This window comes from Malus domestica, chromosome 10 (genome assembly GCF_042453785.1).
Source record: "Malus domestica chromosome 10, GDT2T_hap1".
In the NCBI taxonomy this organism is placed as follows: domain Eukaryota; kingdom Viridiplantae; phylum Streptophyta; class Magnoliopsida; order Rosales; family Rosaceae; genus Malus; species Malus domestica.
This window is the reverse complement of record NC_091670.1, coordinates 22,679,810-22,696,632: the sequence shown is the minus strand read 5'-3', so window position 1 is coordinate 22,696,632 and position 16,823 is coordinate 22,679,810. Positions and strand designations below refer to the sequence as shown.

General features: G+C 39.4%; 2 protein-coding genes and 1 long non-coding RNA gene across 5 annotated transcripts; 2 read left to right on the top strand and 1 right to left on the bottom strand.

The window, feature by feature from the left end:
• Window positions 1-356: 356 nt before the first annotated feature.
• On the top strand, window positions 357-5,673 carry LOC103420881 (uncharacterized). Of its 3 annotated transcripts, none has more exons than XM_070806950.1 (5): window positions 357-487; window positions 580-679; window positions 831-870; window positions 970-1,031; window positions 2,689-5,673. In XM_070806950.1, the coding sequence occupies exons 4-5, from the start codon at window positions 1,020-1,022 to the stop codon at window positions 5,491-5,493; spliced, it is 2,817 nt and encodes a 938-aa protein (XP_070663051.1). In that variant the 5' UTR covers window positions 357-487; window positions 580-679; window positions 831-870; window positions 970-1,019; the 3' UTR covers window positions 5,494-5,673. The 3 variants fall into 3 exon arrangements, with proteins under 3 accessions (XP_070663051.1, XP_070663050.1, XP_070663052.1); XM_070806949.1 differs by having other exon boundaries at window positions 771-870; XM_070806951.1 differs by lacking the exons at window positions 357-487; window positions 580-679; window positions 831-870; window positions 970-1,031 and adding an exon at window positions 1,058-1,870.
• Window positions 5,674-12,429: 6,756 nt separating this feature from the next.
• On the top strand, window positions 12,430-14,726 carry LOC139188416 (uncharacterized). The gene is made up of 3 exons (XR_011571826.1): window positions 12,430-12,840; window positions 12,932-13,031; window positions 13,131-14,726. It is a non-coding gene; the product is annotated as an uncharacterized lncRNA (long non-coding RNA).
• A 61-nt stretch (window positions 14,727-14,787) lies between these two features.
• LOC103422110 (uncharacterized) lies at window positions 14,788-16,712 on the bottom strand. The gene is made up of 2 exons (XM_008360146.4): window positions 16,064-16,712; window positions 14,788-15,147 (listed from the first exon to the last, which is right to left on the bottom strand). The coding sequence occupies exon 1, from the start codon at window positions 16,530-16,532 to the stop codon at window positions 16,077-16,079; it is 456 nt and encodes a 151-aa protein (XP_008358368.1). The 5' UTR covers window positions 16,533-16,712; the 3' UTR covers window positions 14,788-15,147; window positions 16,064-16,076.
• Between the last annotated feature and the right edge of the window lie 111 nt (window positions 16,713-16,823).

Genomic DNA, 16,823 nt, shown 5'->3' with positions numbered 1-16,823 from the left:
CGTTTGCCCTTTCTTTCTCTAATAGGTTTCTTATGAATTCAATCCTATTTGAAATAGGATTTTGAAAGCATGAAAGCTGGATCCTTTTTTTATTGTGACAAAGACTTGTTTTGATTTGTCTTTCCTTTGTCTTGGGAATCCTATTAGTTTGTCTCCATGCTTTTCATAAAGCCCATAATTTAGATGGGAACCATGACTTTCCTTTGTACTCCACGTGAGTGGCTTTCCTGTTATCAAAGAAAGAAGACCACATCATATCCATCCTTTTATTTTCTTTTATTGGAACTTGATGACGCCTTGTCCTCTTGTTGCAGTTCCTATTCTTCTATTTATCATGGGGCTTTGAACCATTTAACCCAAATGTCCTTCCAATCTGACAACAAGTTGTATTATTATTTTCTTTATGTAACTTAAGGCTTCTAAGTCCAAATAGGACTCGGTTTCAACAAACTCTCTTCCTCTCCATGTGAGAAAACTCCCACGTGAGGTGCAAATTTCATTAGTATTCACGCCTCCTCGCAAGATGTCTTTGGCGATTCCTCATTCTCTTAGCTCTAAAACCTGGTGGTTTTCCTCCAGATGCAGGAAACTATTCCGATATATTTGGGATCCCGTGGATTTCGCTATATTTCAGACTTCTATTTGGATTGAGTATCCGTGGATTTCAGAGTGAGAATGGGTAAGGTTTGTTGGAGTTTAAATTTTTTTGTTCCAATTACTTCGTTTTTCCATTATTTTCTCTTTAAACAGCAAAGTCCCACTTTACGCAGGACACAAGAGTTCTCATCTTCCTGCTGCCCTATTCTTTTGCTTGTGTGCTTCCTCTGCAGATCGAAAACTCAAAACAAAGAGGGGGAAGAAATCGAGCAGGTTACCCATTTTTGTTCTTTATGTTCTGGGTTCGTTTACGTATTTGGAGTGAAATGAAAATGTAGCTGCAATGAGAATTTTATTAATTCTTTCGTGCAGGCATCGCAGACTTGGTTGTTGGACTCTGCATTGAAAACAATTGTTGACCCATGGCTCCAAAGGTGAGATTCTGCATTCAGAATTTTCTTTCTCTTCTTTTGTCTTGTAGCAGTTGTAAGTTTTATATCAATGCTTGGTCAATATTTTTTTGACCCAATGTTTGATCAAACTGATAGTCACCCTTAGGTCCTTCGGTCCTTTAGCTATATATTTAGAAGCTGGCAAATCTTCTTTCTCTTCTTTTGTCTTGTAACAGCTGTAAATCTTGTTTTAATGCCTTTGGTCAAAGTTTTTGACACTGAAAATCTGTTCCATCTTCACGTGGCAAAGAAGGCTTTGAACCTTCTTTTGATTTTTACAGGAACTTTTCTTCCTTTAATCACTCATTTTTGTCAACATATGCACCTTTTCCTTGTTCCCTTGTCTCTTTTATCCAATATGATAGCTATGTGTATGGCTTTTTAAAGAAACAAACTTTTCTTCCTCATCTTCTTCACGTGAATGATTTTTGAGATGTCTCTCCCCTTGGATTTTGAATTCTTCATTTTCTTTGGACTCTTATCCAAATAGTTTTTTTTTTAACAAAAGGCATCCTCCATGTTTTGTACCCGTGGGTAGCAAGAACATAAAACAGAATAATTTCTTCTCTCTTTCTTGTGTTGCATCTTTGTATATGTTATTTCCTTGCTGTCCTATTTCTCGGGACTTAAACTTAGAGCTTTGAAATTGCACTTGACAATCTGGCGAAGGAGTAGACTGTTTTAAATTTTGGTTTAAAATTTCACGGGGTGGTCTAGGCCACCCCGAAGAAATTCATGGGATTCTTGGAGATTATCTCTGCTGCAGCTGGGGAGGAAGTCGGTGGATTGTTCAGAGTCTCCACCTCCATTTGATTGGTGAAGTATGCCAAACAAAGAGACAATGGCCTTATATGCCTTTGCTTGTTTCCCTTTCCTCATTTTTTGTTTCTCTACTGCTTTTCAGTTTTGTGTTTGCTGCTACAATGCTTTTTTATTTGCTGTGGTCTCTGCTCTCATTTTGTTCTTTCTGCAACATAACAAGAGAAAATAATAATTTAAATAGAACTTGTTTCATACCTGGTGATGAATGTTCTTCTTTAAATCTCGACTTGAAAGCACGAAATGGTTGAATAGCTTGCTCTCTTTCCTGGCAGCACCTTGTTGCTTTTGGTATTTTCTCTAAAAGTTGCTCTTATTTTCGGCAGAGTTTCCCCTCTTTTTTCTGTCTCTCCCTACTTGCTGCAGGTGATGCCTATTTATAGGCATCCTAGGAAAGCTCTAGGATTTGTTACGTGGGGGAATTTGGAGGCCATGAACTCCTGCCACTTTTACTTAACCTCTCCCACGACTTGTGCAGTTTTTTTTTCACGTTTTGCAGAGAGATAAGAGGTTTCTGTGTTGCACGTTTTTCTTCCCCCTTTTGTAGGAAGAAATTCATTATTATTTTTTTTATTTGTTTATTTCTGGATCTTGCTTTGTATGTAAGGCCCATTCTTAAATTTTTGGGCTGGTTTACATCTTTGTTTTGCCTTGTAGTCTGACCCAATTTGTATGGACTATTTTTTTTAATGTTGTATATTTTTGTTGTTCAACAGATTGCCCCCTCAAGCTTTATACGTGAAATTGTTTTGAGCGTATAAGGCTTGATATGTCCATGTCGAATACTGAGCTTCTGACCAACCTGCATTTTATATTTCAGGGAATAAATGCAGATGGTCAAATTTGTACCCAGCGAGCTGTTGATAAGGTCGGGAAAGAGTTTGCCGCGGGTCTAGGGTATAAGCGTTCTTCTCCATTGGCTTCACTTAACTACAACTTTTCTTTCAGTGATCCCCCTACCTGGTTTCTTCCTTCCAAAGTGAACTCTGGTCATCTTGATTTTATTCCGGAAGATGGTACTATCAAGGTTGGTCGGCATCAGGGCGATTTATTTCAGGCTTATACTCTGATGAAAGTGAATAATGAGGCTGATGGAGACACCAAGTTTAAAGTTGATCCAAATTTTTTTCCGCTTTTACACAGAATGATCCGAGAAAAGACAGATTGGGGTTTGAGTGTGAAGGTCACAGGTTGTGCTACTTTTCAAGTTGGTGTGCTGGAGTGGACAGAGACTATTTTACGAACTTATGCAAGTGTGCTGCGTCAAGCAAATATTTATGGTGCTGTGGCAGTGTCCCGTTATCCTTACAAATACTCCTCTAATGTATGGAAAGCTTTCTGTGAGCTATGGGGGCCTTTAACCAACACCTTCCACCAGGGAAATGGGGAAATGAGCATTTCATTATATGACTTAAAGGTGATAGGTGGTTTACCAATTCTCGGTGCTCCTTATGAAGAGTTTGTTCCTCCAAATGATGACCTGTACAAGAAAGAGGCTTACCCGTCTACTCTTCCTGAACTTTTGAGAATTCATTCCCAATTGTGCAAATTTTATGGGCAGAAACATATATTTTGGAATCAATGGTTGGACCATTTTTATCGAGGAAAAATAGTTTATGCGGGCTATGGTGAGAAAAATCAGCGGATGTCCCCGAATGAGCAAAAGATTTTTAAAGCCCGAGGAATCTTGTTGGAAGTCACAAAAGAAGGGGCCTTGGCTGCATTTTTGGTATTCTGGCTTTGTAGATTTGTTTTGCCATTAAAGGGCGGTAAAGTGAGACCCGAGACTTTTCCCATGGCTTGTTTAATGGCGCAGGGTTCTAAAGTCTCTCTTGCGCCAACTGTTCTTGGCTATATTTATCGCGGCCTTGGGGATATCGTTTCTTGTCCGAGGGGACCTGGCTTCACATATATTTCCATGCCGGTTCACTATATTGTCGGTTGGCTAGGGGAGCATTTTCCATTTTTATACCGATCTCGTCCTGATAGTGATTTTCCTAAGGGTTATCCTCAATTAGCGAGATATGCGGGTATTGAACCCAGGGAGGTCAATATATCTCATGCGAGGTTTATCTTTCGGAGCGACAAATCTGTTATTTATCGCCCAACTGTTTTTGTGGAAGAGAAAGGTTGCTCTTTGATGGATAGTGAAGACCTATCTGATGATTATTTTGAATTTTTGGTCTGTGTTCGCACTGCAAAGCTTCCTGTCAGAATTGGTGAACACCTTTGGCTAGAACCATATTTTCCTAACAGATTTGCTCGTCAATTTGGCTTTGATCAAGGAGTTCCAATGAACAATTTAGCATTTGGTGTTTCTAGTAGACAAAATTGCAGTGTTGAAGCTATGTTCGAAGCGCAGACGGTGCTTCTTAAAAGGAACACCGGATCTCTTTTTTATGTTCCATGTTCAACACATCAAGGGATCTGTACCTATTGGTATTGTAAGTGGTGGAGGACTTCTTGTGTAACATATCTTGGGATTTCTTTGGCTGATATTTATGCTATCTTCAATAAGCGTCCTCTTAATAAAAAGACAGTTTTTAGTGTGTCAGTTCTGAGAGACATAACTCCAGGTTTGAGAAAAGAGTTTTTGCTTTCCGAGGTGGGATTTGATAAGTCTCCTGGCTTGCAAGCAGTTGGTCAGAGTTCTAGCCTTTCTAAAAATAAGAATACAATGGCTGACCAGGAATGCAAGGTTATCTCGGAGTCTTCTTCACCAGGATCTTCTTTAGGGAGTAGCCATGATGTGAATTTTAAGCGTGCTCGTTATGAGAATTCTGATGGTCCTGGTGGTGTGGATATTGAAACTGTGACTGCTGCAGATAATTTTACTCCAGAAATTATCCCTGGAAACTTAAGTACACCATCTGTGAAGGTAACGAACCAGCCTTGTAGGGGAAAGTCAGCTGCCTATCTGTCAAATGAAGTTGCACCATCATCCTTGCAAGAAGTGACGGCATCCATCCATGCTTTGTTTGGCTCGGAGGTGAGCAATTTTAGGCAAGGATATATTATTAGTGAAGTAGAGAATATTTTTGTCAAGCTTTCCTCTTGCAACTCACCTACAGAAATTCTTGGCTGCCATGAGGAAGTGAATTTGGTGCTTGATGTTTTGGTTCCCATCATTAACATTTTGGAATCTGGTCGAACAGAGCTCGAGTGGTTTGTCAAAACCGTTCGCCATATTTTTGCATGTGCTTCACAAATTTCTGATAATGCCAAGATTATTGATCAAGGTAATCATATTCGCGATTTGCTTCATTGTCATGATGAGTGTTTGTCAACTAAGAAGGCCTTCGAGTCCGAGTTAAACAAATCCATTCAGGAGCTTAAGAAAATTGAAGCTGAGGAACTGCCTGTTAAAGAAGCAGAGGAGATCGCTCGTGTTCTTCGCCAGCAATATGATTCTGGAAAACATGCTGTCAAACGTCGAGTGAGTGATCTTAAAGCTTCTATTGAGCGACAAAAGAAATTGGATGTGGAGCTTCGTCAGTCTCGAGCTGATACAAATGAAGGGCTCCTTCCGGATGTTGAGCGTGCTGAAGTTTTGAACAAATCTGCAGAAGAAAGAATCTTGAACTCGATTGCCTCCCTGCTCCACTTTTGCAGTAAACCGGAGTAGGGATCCATGTGTTTTTCTTTCTATTTTGCACTCCTGCTATTTGGGATATTTATGTTGGCCTTTCCTTTTTTTTTCGCAGACTCTTTTGAGCAAACTTGGTTGATAATAATGGGTTCATTGAACCAGAATATTTGAGATTTATCTGAATTTTTTTTATGTTATTCAAACCATATTCCTTTACCCATTTCCCTTGCTAAGTTTACGTGCCGTGTTCAACTTCAACATGTCGTACCTTTACCTATATATATATATATATATATATATATAATATACATAGATATGCTTTATTTGGTAGATTTTGCGATGAAGGTGTCCTTTTTTATTTCCGCAGCATATTTCTACGAACGGTTGCACCATTTTCAACCGTGGCTGCTGTTTTTGACATTTTAGTCATGTATAGCTGCTGTCAGTATTTATGAGCAAGTGTAGTTTGATATTGAAAAGACTCCACACTGCATATTTCCTTGTAGATAGCTGCACCCTTAAACATGGCGATTGCTTTCTAATTTTTTTGTTCATACGGCATGGTTCCTCGTAGATAGTTGTACCATTTTTTAAATATGGCTGCTACTTTTGACATTGCTTTAGCTTCTTTCATCACTGTACGTAAGTGAACATCACCTATGTTTTGTCATTCTCAATTTAAAACTCTCGTATGCGAAGAGTTCAAAAAACTAGCATATGACAATTCAAACAAATGCTAATTCCATTGGAGAGAAAAAAATATAATTTTTATGAGTTATGGCTGCATCTAATTTTAGGGATCAGATTGCCTACGTACCCTGTGAAAGGATCAAGCCAAACGTAGTTCATCCCTTGATTTCGGGAAAGTGGTTTTTACGGCTGTATCTAGTAATAAAGCTAGACTACCTACGTACCCCATGAAAGGATCAAGCCGAACGTAGTTCACCCCTTGATTTCGGGAAAATGATTTTTACAGCTGTATCTAGTAATAAAGCTAGACTACCTACGTACCCTATGAAGGGATCAAGCCGAACGTAGTTCACCCCTTGATTTTCGGGATTTGATTTTTATTTTTATTTTTTATGACTGCACCCATTTTTAATGATAGGCTGCCTACGTACCCTTTTTGAGGGATCAAGTCATACGTAGTTCAGAAGAAAGGATTTATCTTGACTTGTTTCCTCTGCACTTGTTTCCCTCTCGGAGTTTGTGAGGCATTAGCTTGCCCCCTATCCTTTATTTGGGGATTATTGCTTGAGCTCAGTTGATTCGTCACCATTCTCTTTTTTTTTCTTCTTAATGGTAACGCAGTTTACTTAAGTTGAGTCACAAACTTCTTCCATGCTTACTTTCTCAATTGTTCCATAAGTTTCATTTTTTGGAAGTGGAGGTGCACTATTGAAAGTCCTGAAGTCGATGCAAGTACAAACCTGTCCATTTTTCTTCTTGATTAGAAAGTAGGTTGGGAATTGTCTGACAGACTTAATAGGCTCGTTATCAGATTCCTTGCTTTTTTCTTTGCTACCAATCGTGTTGACTTGAACAATGTCTTGTACCTCTTCTTGCGCATCGTCATTTTTGTCACAATTTATTGTCACCTTTTGGGTTTTGACTCTCCACTTTTTGCTTTTATGAGACTTCTTAGGTTGAGAGTTGATGATTTTACCAAGTCGTAAGAAGACAGAAATTCGAGGTGGCTTGCTGCTAGATTTTTCTTCAGTGAACATTGCTTTCTCGAGATCAGTAAAGCCTTCAAACTCATGATTCTTGGTATTTGAGACAAATGCTTTAAGCATATCATTTTCTTGGTGTACTGTGACGTTGATGGCACTCTTTTTAGCTTTGCACCTCTTCGCTTTTATCTTTAATGGAACCTTTGATGAAGACTCATTTCTTTTGAACGAAACAATGCGACCCTGTCGACCATTATTCCTTTGCAAATTTGTTGAGACTACCAAATTGCCCCCAGGAATCGATTGGTTGATTTTGCGTAGAGGCTTTGTGTAGTTGGTCATGAGTGCTTCAAATGCATTTTGGATTTGTTCCATTGCCTTCTTTTCAGGTTCTCTTCGATCTTGTAATGAACAATTGAGACCTACTTTTCGAGATTTCGGAGTTTTAGAACTCGCGATTTTGACTAGCCTTGATGGCTTTACCCTCTCCATAACTAGTGATCGTGATTCCTTCTGCACCACCTCATTTTTTGTTGGTTGCGAAAAAGTGACTTTTGATTGTTTGTAGAATTTTGCATCTGCGTAATTCACTTCTTCACCCCTAAATGGGTTGGTATCCGCTAGGACTTTTTTGACTTCGCCATTCACCAAAAACTTGAAGCATTGATGGAGTGTAGAAGGAACGACACCATATGTATGAAGCCACGGACGTCCCAATAAAACATTATAAGATGTGTCAGCATCGATTACATGGAAAAGGGCGTCGGAGTACAACTCCCCTATCTCCATTTGTAATGCTATCGATCCCATTGCTTTTTGTCCGACTTGATTGAAGCCTTGAATAGTTAACATTGATGGTGTCAGTTGACGAACATTCATCCCCAGAACTCGAAGTGTTCGAAGAGGAAGTAGGTTTACTGCTGATCCACAATCAAGCAAGATTCGATTTATTGATGTATCTCCCACTAGTCCACTGACGTACAAGGGTCGATTGTGGTATTCGTCTCCAAGTACAAGGTCACTTTCGTCAAATGTGATACTTGCAAGGCAGCAAGCGTAATACTTTGGTGACGTTGTATCCATCTCTGTAAATTTCAAGCTTGTTTCAAATACTTCAGGATTTGTTAAAGCCATGATGAGTGCTTCTCTAAGCTCCTTAGACATTTTTAGAGCATCGTACACACTAAGGAGAGATGGGATGCGCTTAAGATGGTCGACGATGTCGTATTTGCCATCTTGGGACTGTAATACATCTTTTGTATGTCTCTTAGAGGTACTTGCTTTTGTGGTTGAGACTGAAATTTCTACCGCAGGCTCTACAGTGGTAATGACTGGAATTTGTCTTGCACTTGGTTTATCGGAATGTTTGACTGAATCAACTACTTCTTTTCCTTCTTTCTTGTCCGCAGACGGTATCCTTTGGCCAGAGCGTAGAGTTATTTCATCTACCTCATCATCGTTGTGGATTTCACATGAGGTCGTGCGACAATTTCCAATTTCTTCCTCGCCTCCCTTACTCTTAAAAAGTTTTGGAGGGAGGTAGTCTCCAAGGGTTATTGGTGCTCTGAAAGGCTGCTTGTACTCATCATCTTGAAAGACTTTAGGCCTTCTTTGAGTATTCTTCTTCTTTTTCTTTCCATCCTTTGAGGGTGGTCCACTCCATAATTTTCCTTTTGATCGCTTTGTGGAAGAAAGACGTTTAGCAATCTTTTTCACCTTCTTTTCACTGGCGGTTTGCCATTCGTCTTCGGATTCAAGTGATGACGAATCCTCCCAAACATCAAAACTTGGTGCCGTCATGAGCTCATACAGAGTTGGAATTTTTGGATTTCCAGAACGAGGCATACCAGGATAAGCATGGACAACTGTGGTTTCATTATCGACATGGAATCCTACAGGGATTGCCCCTTCTGGTAATGGAGCGGAGGGTGTTGATTTTCCTTCGATCATATTGGACGTTGCCGTCTGATGTTTTGAGGATGAATCCACCTCGATCTCATGCTTGTTGATTTTTTCTTGAATTATATCCTTAAGGATATAACAATCTTCTATCGTATGGCTGATGAGTCGATGATATCGACAATACTTTGGATCATCGGTCTTATTTACTTCAGCAGGACGCTTTGGTTCAGGAAGCGTGATCATCTTTGCTGCAAGGAGTTCGTCGAAGATAGTTCCAACATCTTCATCATCGAAACTATATTTAACTTCTTTTCTTTCCTTAAGCGAAAGCCTCCTCGTCCCTTTGGTTTCTTCTTTTCTTTTTATATTGTCACTTTTCTTGTCTACTTTGACAAATGTCGCCATAGAATCTCCCTTCTTCGACATTCTTTTGTTATCTCCATTCTTGGTGTCTGACTTATTTTCTAAGTCTTGGATCATTTTTCCAATCACATTTTTCCGGGACATTTGCTTTTCCACATTACTTGCTTTAGATACCAACTCGTCGAAAGTTCGAGGCTCTGCAATTCCTACAAATGTTGCAATCTCAGGGATGAGGTTATTGTAACATATTTGCACTGCCGAAAATTCAGAAATCTTTTCCATGCATTGTAGGTTAAGGCTTCTCCATCTTGTGATGAATTCGCTCGCGCTTTCTCCGAGCCTTTGTGTTGTTTGAGCTAAATCCATTAACGTGACCTTTTTCTTTGAACTGACGAATTGAGCTAGAAAAGCTCTTTGCATATCATCCCATGTTATAATAGATCCGGGCTCTAACTGAGTGTACCATGTGAAAGCAGACCCTCTTAGTGACTGAACAAATTGCCGAACCAATAAGGGATCCGACTGCGATGTCTCCCCACAAGCTGAGTAAAAATGAGCTAAGTGTTCTTGAGGAGAACCACTTAAACCATCAAACTTATCAAAGCTCGGTTTTTGATACCCTTGGGGAAATGGCACTGTGTCATAGTGAGCTGGATAAGGCTTCCGGTATCCAAGAATTGGTGTTGTTAAAGACATTTGAAATTCACGAATCTTTTCAGCGAAAATTGCATTGATATCTTGATGCGTAATTTGGCTACCGGAACTTTCTCCTTCTGTTTCTTTCTTTGCTCTTTCTCCAGCATTATTTATGCTAGCTTGAGCGGCTAACTGAGCTGCTAAAGTTGCAATTTCAGCTTCCTTATCAGCTACCAAAGTTGCCATTTGTGCTTCTTTTTCCGCTAGTTTTCGTTGTATTTCTAGCAGTTGTTCTTCTATATTTGATGCACCAGTCATCATAACTTGCATGTTCTCAGATTCAACGTCTTCATTTATCTCCAACTTTTGGAATTGAGTCATTACTCTAGGAATCTCTTCTTGGAAAAAATATTTGTTTCCTCCAAGAATATCTCCAAGGGAAGATGAACTCTCAGGAGAATGGTTTGCCAATACTCGGGCCCTTGCACGTGTGATAGGCCCCTCGAATTGAATGTTGTTACCTTCCTCGACAACTTCATAGGCCTTGGCCTTTTGTTGAACATTTCCAGACACTACTGGCAAGATTTCTTCATTTTCCTCGACGGAGGTCATCATGACCAACTCCGTTGTAGGTAAAGTGATTGGGATTGTTCCAATCATGATTTGAGTAATGACGGGAACCTTAGTAAGTGGTGATGATGTCACTTTGACAATCTTGCGTCGAGGGACCTTGGTGTCTTTAGATGAAATAGCTCCAAGAAGCTCTCTTGAGATGATTTCAATATTTTCAAGTACACACTCCTTAGCGATCTTCTTCCTAAGAGCTCGTGCTGCTCTCTTCCTTGTGTTCCTTAGGGCGTTCTTGGACGGGCATTTTTTCGGTCCAACCTTGATGACTTTTACAGCCGCCTTGTTTGTCTTTGTTGCTACCTTAGCCTTCACCATGTTGCAGCTAGTTGGTGCTTCATTGATGGTGAAGGAGATTCGGCGACCAGCACGTCCTCCATGTCCAAGTTTGGATGCAGCAGCAGAGAGTTCGTGGAAGTAAATAGTAACTTGTGGTGCCATGCTTCCTTTTTTCTCTGCAAAAAAGAAAACACATAGCACATTAATTATCTTCAAAATTAGAGATGAAAGGGAAAATGGGTCCCACTGGGCGTGCCAAAAATTATGTTGAGCAAAAATTGTACATAATATGTAAACAAATAATTCACTCGACACAATTTCACCCTCATTCAGTTTTCCGAAGAGGGTTTTATTAATTCGAGTTCGACCCATTCTAGGCTACGCGCCTATTAATTACAACCTTTCTTTTGGAAAGGCATACCCTTTGATTCTAATTTGAATAAATCATAACTTGAGGATTTGTGTGTTTGTTTGATTTTGTGACTGCACCTAGGTCGAATCCTAGATTGCCTACGTACCCTCTTGAGGGATCAAGTCACTCGTAGTTCAGGTATTTGGTACTTGTTGGGATTTGATGCCTTGTGCAGTTTTAGCTCATGCGGGCGAGGAGCACAATGTGGCTTCGTGTTATTTAAATCTTGTTACGGCTTTGTGCCCTTTTGATACTTGATACGGCTTCATGCCATTGAAATTTGTTGTGGCTTCATGCCCTTTTGATACTTGATACGGCTTCGTGCCTTTGAGATTGATTGCGGCTTCGTGCCCTTTGAAACTTTTCTTCGGCTTCATGCCATTTTGGTATTTGGTAGCAGGAGTGAATTTAGTTTATATAAACCAGGGATTCGTTTCAGCTTTACGGTTGTGTCTAAAACTTGATATCAGACTGCCTACGTATCCTTAACGGAATCAAACCGGCGTAGTTCATAAGAACTTGATTGACTTTTGAAGCGACTTTATGCCTTCGAGTTTTGACGAGGCTTTGTACCACTTTGAGATTTGATACGGCTTCGGGCCAGTTAACATAGCTTCATGCCACTTGAGATTTTGTTGCGGTTTCATGTCATTTGATATTTGATTTTTCCTTTGACTTTGTGCCATTTAAAGTGGTTTTTGTGCCACTTAAGCGTAGAGAAAAATTAACGGGTTTATTTTTGATAAACCCACTAATATTTTGTTTTTTTTTCTCTCTGGCTTGGTACCATTTCTTACTCTATATTTCCTTTTCGTTTGCCCTTTCTTTCTCTAATAGGTTTCTTATGAATTCAATCCTATTTGAAATAGGATTTTGAAAGCATGAAAGCTGGATCCTTTTTTTATTGTGACAAAGACTTGTTTTGATTTGTCTTTCCTTTGTCTTGGGAATCCTATTAGTTTGTCTCCATGCTTTTCATAAAGCCCATAATTTAGATGGGAACCATGACTTTCCTTTGTACTCCACGTGAGTGGCTTTCCTGTTATCAAAGAAAGAAGACCACATCATATCCATCCTTTTATTTTCTTTTATTGGAACTTGATGACGCCTTGTCCTCTTGTTGCAGTTCCTATTCTTCTATTTATCATGGGGCTTTGAACCATTTAACCCAAATGTCCTTCCAATCTGACAACAAGTTGTATTATTATTTTCTTTATGTAACTTAAGGCTTCTAAGTCCAAATAGGACTCGGTTTCAACAAACTCTCTTCCTCTCCATGTGAGAAAACTCCCACGTGAGGTGCAAATTTCATTAGTATTCACGCCTCCTCGCAAGATGTCTTTGGCGATTCCTCATTCTCTTAGCTCTAAAACCTGGTGGTTTTCCTCCAGATGCAGGAAACTATTCCGATATATTTGGGATCCCGTGGATTTCGCTATATTTCAGACTTCTATTTGGATTGAGTATCCGTGGATTTCAGAGTGAGAATGGGTAAGGTTTGTTGGAGTTTAAATTTTTTTGTTCCAATTACTTCGTTTTTCCATTATTTTCTCTTTAAACAGCAAAGTCCCACTTTACGCAGGACACAAGAGTTCTCATCTTCCTGCTGCCCTATTCTTTTGCTTGTGTGCTTCCTCTGCAGATCGAAAACTCAAAACAAAGAGGGGGAAGAAATCGAGCAGGTTACCCATTTTTGTTCTTTATGTTCTGGGTTCGTTTACGTATTTGGAGTGAAATGAAAATGTAGCTGCAATGAGAATTTTATTAATTCTTTCGTGCAGGCATCGCAGACTTGGTTGTTGGACTCTGCATTGAAAACAATTGTTGACCCATGGCTCCAAAGGTGAGATTCTGCATTCAGAATTTTCTTTCTCTTCTTTTGTCTTGTAGCAGTTGTAAGTTTTATATCAATGCTTGGTCAATATTTTTTTGACCCAATGTTTGATCAAACTGATAGTCACCCTTAGGTCCTTCGGTCCTTTAGCTATATATTTAGAAGCTGGCAAATCTTCTTTCTCTTCTTTTGTCTTGTAACAGCTGTAAATCTTGTTTTAATGCCTTTGGTCAAAGTTTTTGACACTGAAAATCTGTTCCATCTTCACGTGGCAAAGAAGGCTTTGAACCTTCTTTTGATTTTTACAGGAACTTTTCTTCCTTTAATCACTCATTTTTGTCAACATATGCACCTTTTCCTTGTTCCCTTGTCTCTTTTATCCAATATGATAGCTATGTGTATGGCTTTTTAAAGAAACAAACTTTTCTTCCTCATCTTCTTCACGTGAATGATTTTTGAGATGTCTCTCCCCTTGGATTTTGAATTCTTCATTTTCTTTGGACTCTTATCCAAATAGTTTTTTTTTTAACAAAAGGCATCCTCCATGTTTTGTACCCGTGGGTAGCAAGAACATAAAACAGAATAATTTCTTCTCTCTTTCTTGTGTTGCATCTTTGTATATGTTATTTCCTTGCTGTCCTATTTCTCGGGACTTAAACTTAGAGCTTTGAAATTGCACTTGACAATCTGGCGAAGGAGTAGACTGTTTTAAATTTTGGTTTAAAATTTCACGGGGTGGTCTAGGCCACCCCGAAGAAATTCATGGGATTCTTGGAGATTATCTCTGCTGCAGCTGGGGAGGAAGTCGGTGGATTGTTCAGAGTCTCCACCTCCATTTGATTGGTGAAGTATGCCAAACAAAGAGACAATGGCCTTATATGCCTTTGCTTGTTTCCCTTTCCTCATTTTTTGTTTCTCTACTGCTTTTCAGTTTTGTGTTTGCTGCTACAATGCTTTTTTATTTGCTGTGGTCTCTGCTCTCATTTTGTTCTTTCTGCAACATAACAAGAGAAAATAATAATTTAAATAGAACTTGTTTCATACCTGGTGATGAATGTTCTTCTTTAAATCTCGACTTGAAAGCACGAAATGGTTGAATAGCTTGCTCTCTTTCCTGGCAGCACCTTGTTGCTTTTGGTATTTTCTCTAAAAGTTGCTCTTATTTTCGGCAGAGTTTCCCCTCTTTTTTCTGTCTCTCCCTACTTGCTGCAGGTGATGCCTATTTATAGGCATCCTAGGAAAGCTCTAGGATTTGTTACGTGGGGGAATTTGGAGGCCATGAACTCCTGCCACTTTTACTTAACCTCTCCCACGACTTGTGCAGTTTTTTTTTCACGTTTTGCAGAGAGATAAGAGGTTTCTGTGTTGCACGTTTTTCTTCCCCCTTTTGTAGGAAGAAATTCATTATTATTTTTTTTATTTGTTTATTTCTGGATCTTGCTTTGTATGTAAGGCCCATTCTTAAATTTTTGGGCTGGTTTACATCTTTGTTTTGCCTTGTAGTCTGACCCAATTTGTATGGACTATTTTTTTTAATGTTGTATATTTTTGTTGTTCAACAAACATCTAACTCGTCATTCAACAATCTGTTAAAAACACCAGGATTATGTCCAAGCGAAATCATAAATTTCTGTAACATAAGTAATTGAGATCCGAATGAACCTACCAATCCTGTTCAAGCTAATCAGCATAACTTACATGATGAGATTTGCACAACACTTACATTATTAATGACAAAAAAGAACGGTATACGATCAAAGATCCAAATCTGAATAGACGAGACAAAAATAACAATAACAATAATAAAAATCTCCTCACTGATTTGCTACGGGTGCGATCACCACTCTTCTGCAATGCTTAAACTCAATCCACTTTCACTACTTTGTGCAAACTTTAGGATTCCATGTGATGATTTTGTCGGTAATTACTATAACTTCCTTGGTTAATATAGTTCCGTTGCTCCCCTGACATGCCACAAGAAAGATATGTGAGTTTCATGCAAAAGTTCCCCAGCAAGCAAGAAGATCCACATTGCTATTCTAGCTGAGGTTAGGCTTAGTAATTCACACTTAAATCTATGGAAGGCTTATCCGAAGGCAATAGCTTGCAGGAACGTTGAATCACTGAAACAAATGAAAATTCACTGTGGAAAATGCAGCTTCTTCACAATTTATACAGTACCATATAATGTGGAAGGTGGAATGTGCCCTAGAGTTAAGTGCCTGAATTATGGATTCTATATAAATTTGAGTTAGAAGTCCAGGAATTTAAAGATGAAGATGAAACAATTGCAACAGATTCGAATTACTTAACAATAAGATGCTACGCCAATTGGACATCTAATGGTTGAACGGTTTAACCGCTCTTGAACACCAAGCAGTTCAATGTTAACAATTACAAGTCACTCATCTCATTTCGATCTACAAGAAGTTAAATTTCAATAAAACCAAAAGTATCATCACTATCGTAATCATTCACAGCTACTTAAAATCTAATACTCCGTCTTAAACTTCAAAAAGCTCATCTAATATTGAATTTTTCTCAGCAACAAACTTGTACACCCAAATCAACAAACTTGTACACCCAAATTATAGTTCAAGGCTTAAACATTTTCAGAACCACGCCACTATTCTATCAAGCTCTCGCCTTTTCAAAATACCGCCCTTTATCCATTCCAATTAAGGCACATCGAAATCAGTTGTTCAACTTCAATTCTCACCCAAATGCTCCCAGTCATACATACCATTGCTAAATAAAAAAATTCAACATTCAATTGCCATTTTTATGTTCACTTTCATCTCAATAAACATCAAGAAAACCAAAATTAAAATTTAAAAAGAAAAGATACATAAAAACCAAAAAGCAAGGATAAACAAGTACCAGGCAAAGATGTTCATAGACCGCCGGTCTTGATGAGCCTTCTCCTGGCCAAAAACCTAGACACGGGAGGAGTAAGCGCCAGAGTAATAGGAACCCGAATCGGAAACAGGGCCTTGTTGCAGAGCAAAGCCAATGCCAGAGCACCACCAGTCGAAGCCGCGAGCTCAGCCGTCCGACTCCTCTCCTTCTCCACAACCACAGCCGTCGATTGCCCATTTTCCGATATGGGTCCGTCCCGAAACTCCGACCCATCGGAGATCACAGGTGGGTTCTCTGGGTTTTCGTCTTTGGAGGACACGCTCCCCATGTGAAGCTTGTCCAGCAACGATTCGACGTCGACGTTGTTCTTGATGGCGACATAGAGGCCTGTGATCGAGGCAGCTGAGACTGAGAAATGGACGCCAAGTGCGACCTTGCCGTACTTCTTCAGGAGCTCTTTGAATCGACCGCCGGTGGCGACGGAGGCCATTGATGGACAAAATAAAGATGGGATTTTCTGGGGGGAAGTAGGTGAAGATTTTCTGAGAAGGAGGCACTAGGGTTTCTGGTAATCTGCGTTACTGGGTTTTCTTAATTTAATTTTGTTGTTTGGGACAAAGAAAGAAGGGATTACTTGGTGATGGGTTAAAGTCTCTTCAGTCAGTTTAATGGTTATTGGAGCTGCCAAGTGGTTGGTTATGGGCCTCACTCTTCCTTAGTTGGGCCCATTGGTAATGTCCACAATCAAAACTTCATGCTTGATCCCTTTTTTTCTTTCGGC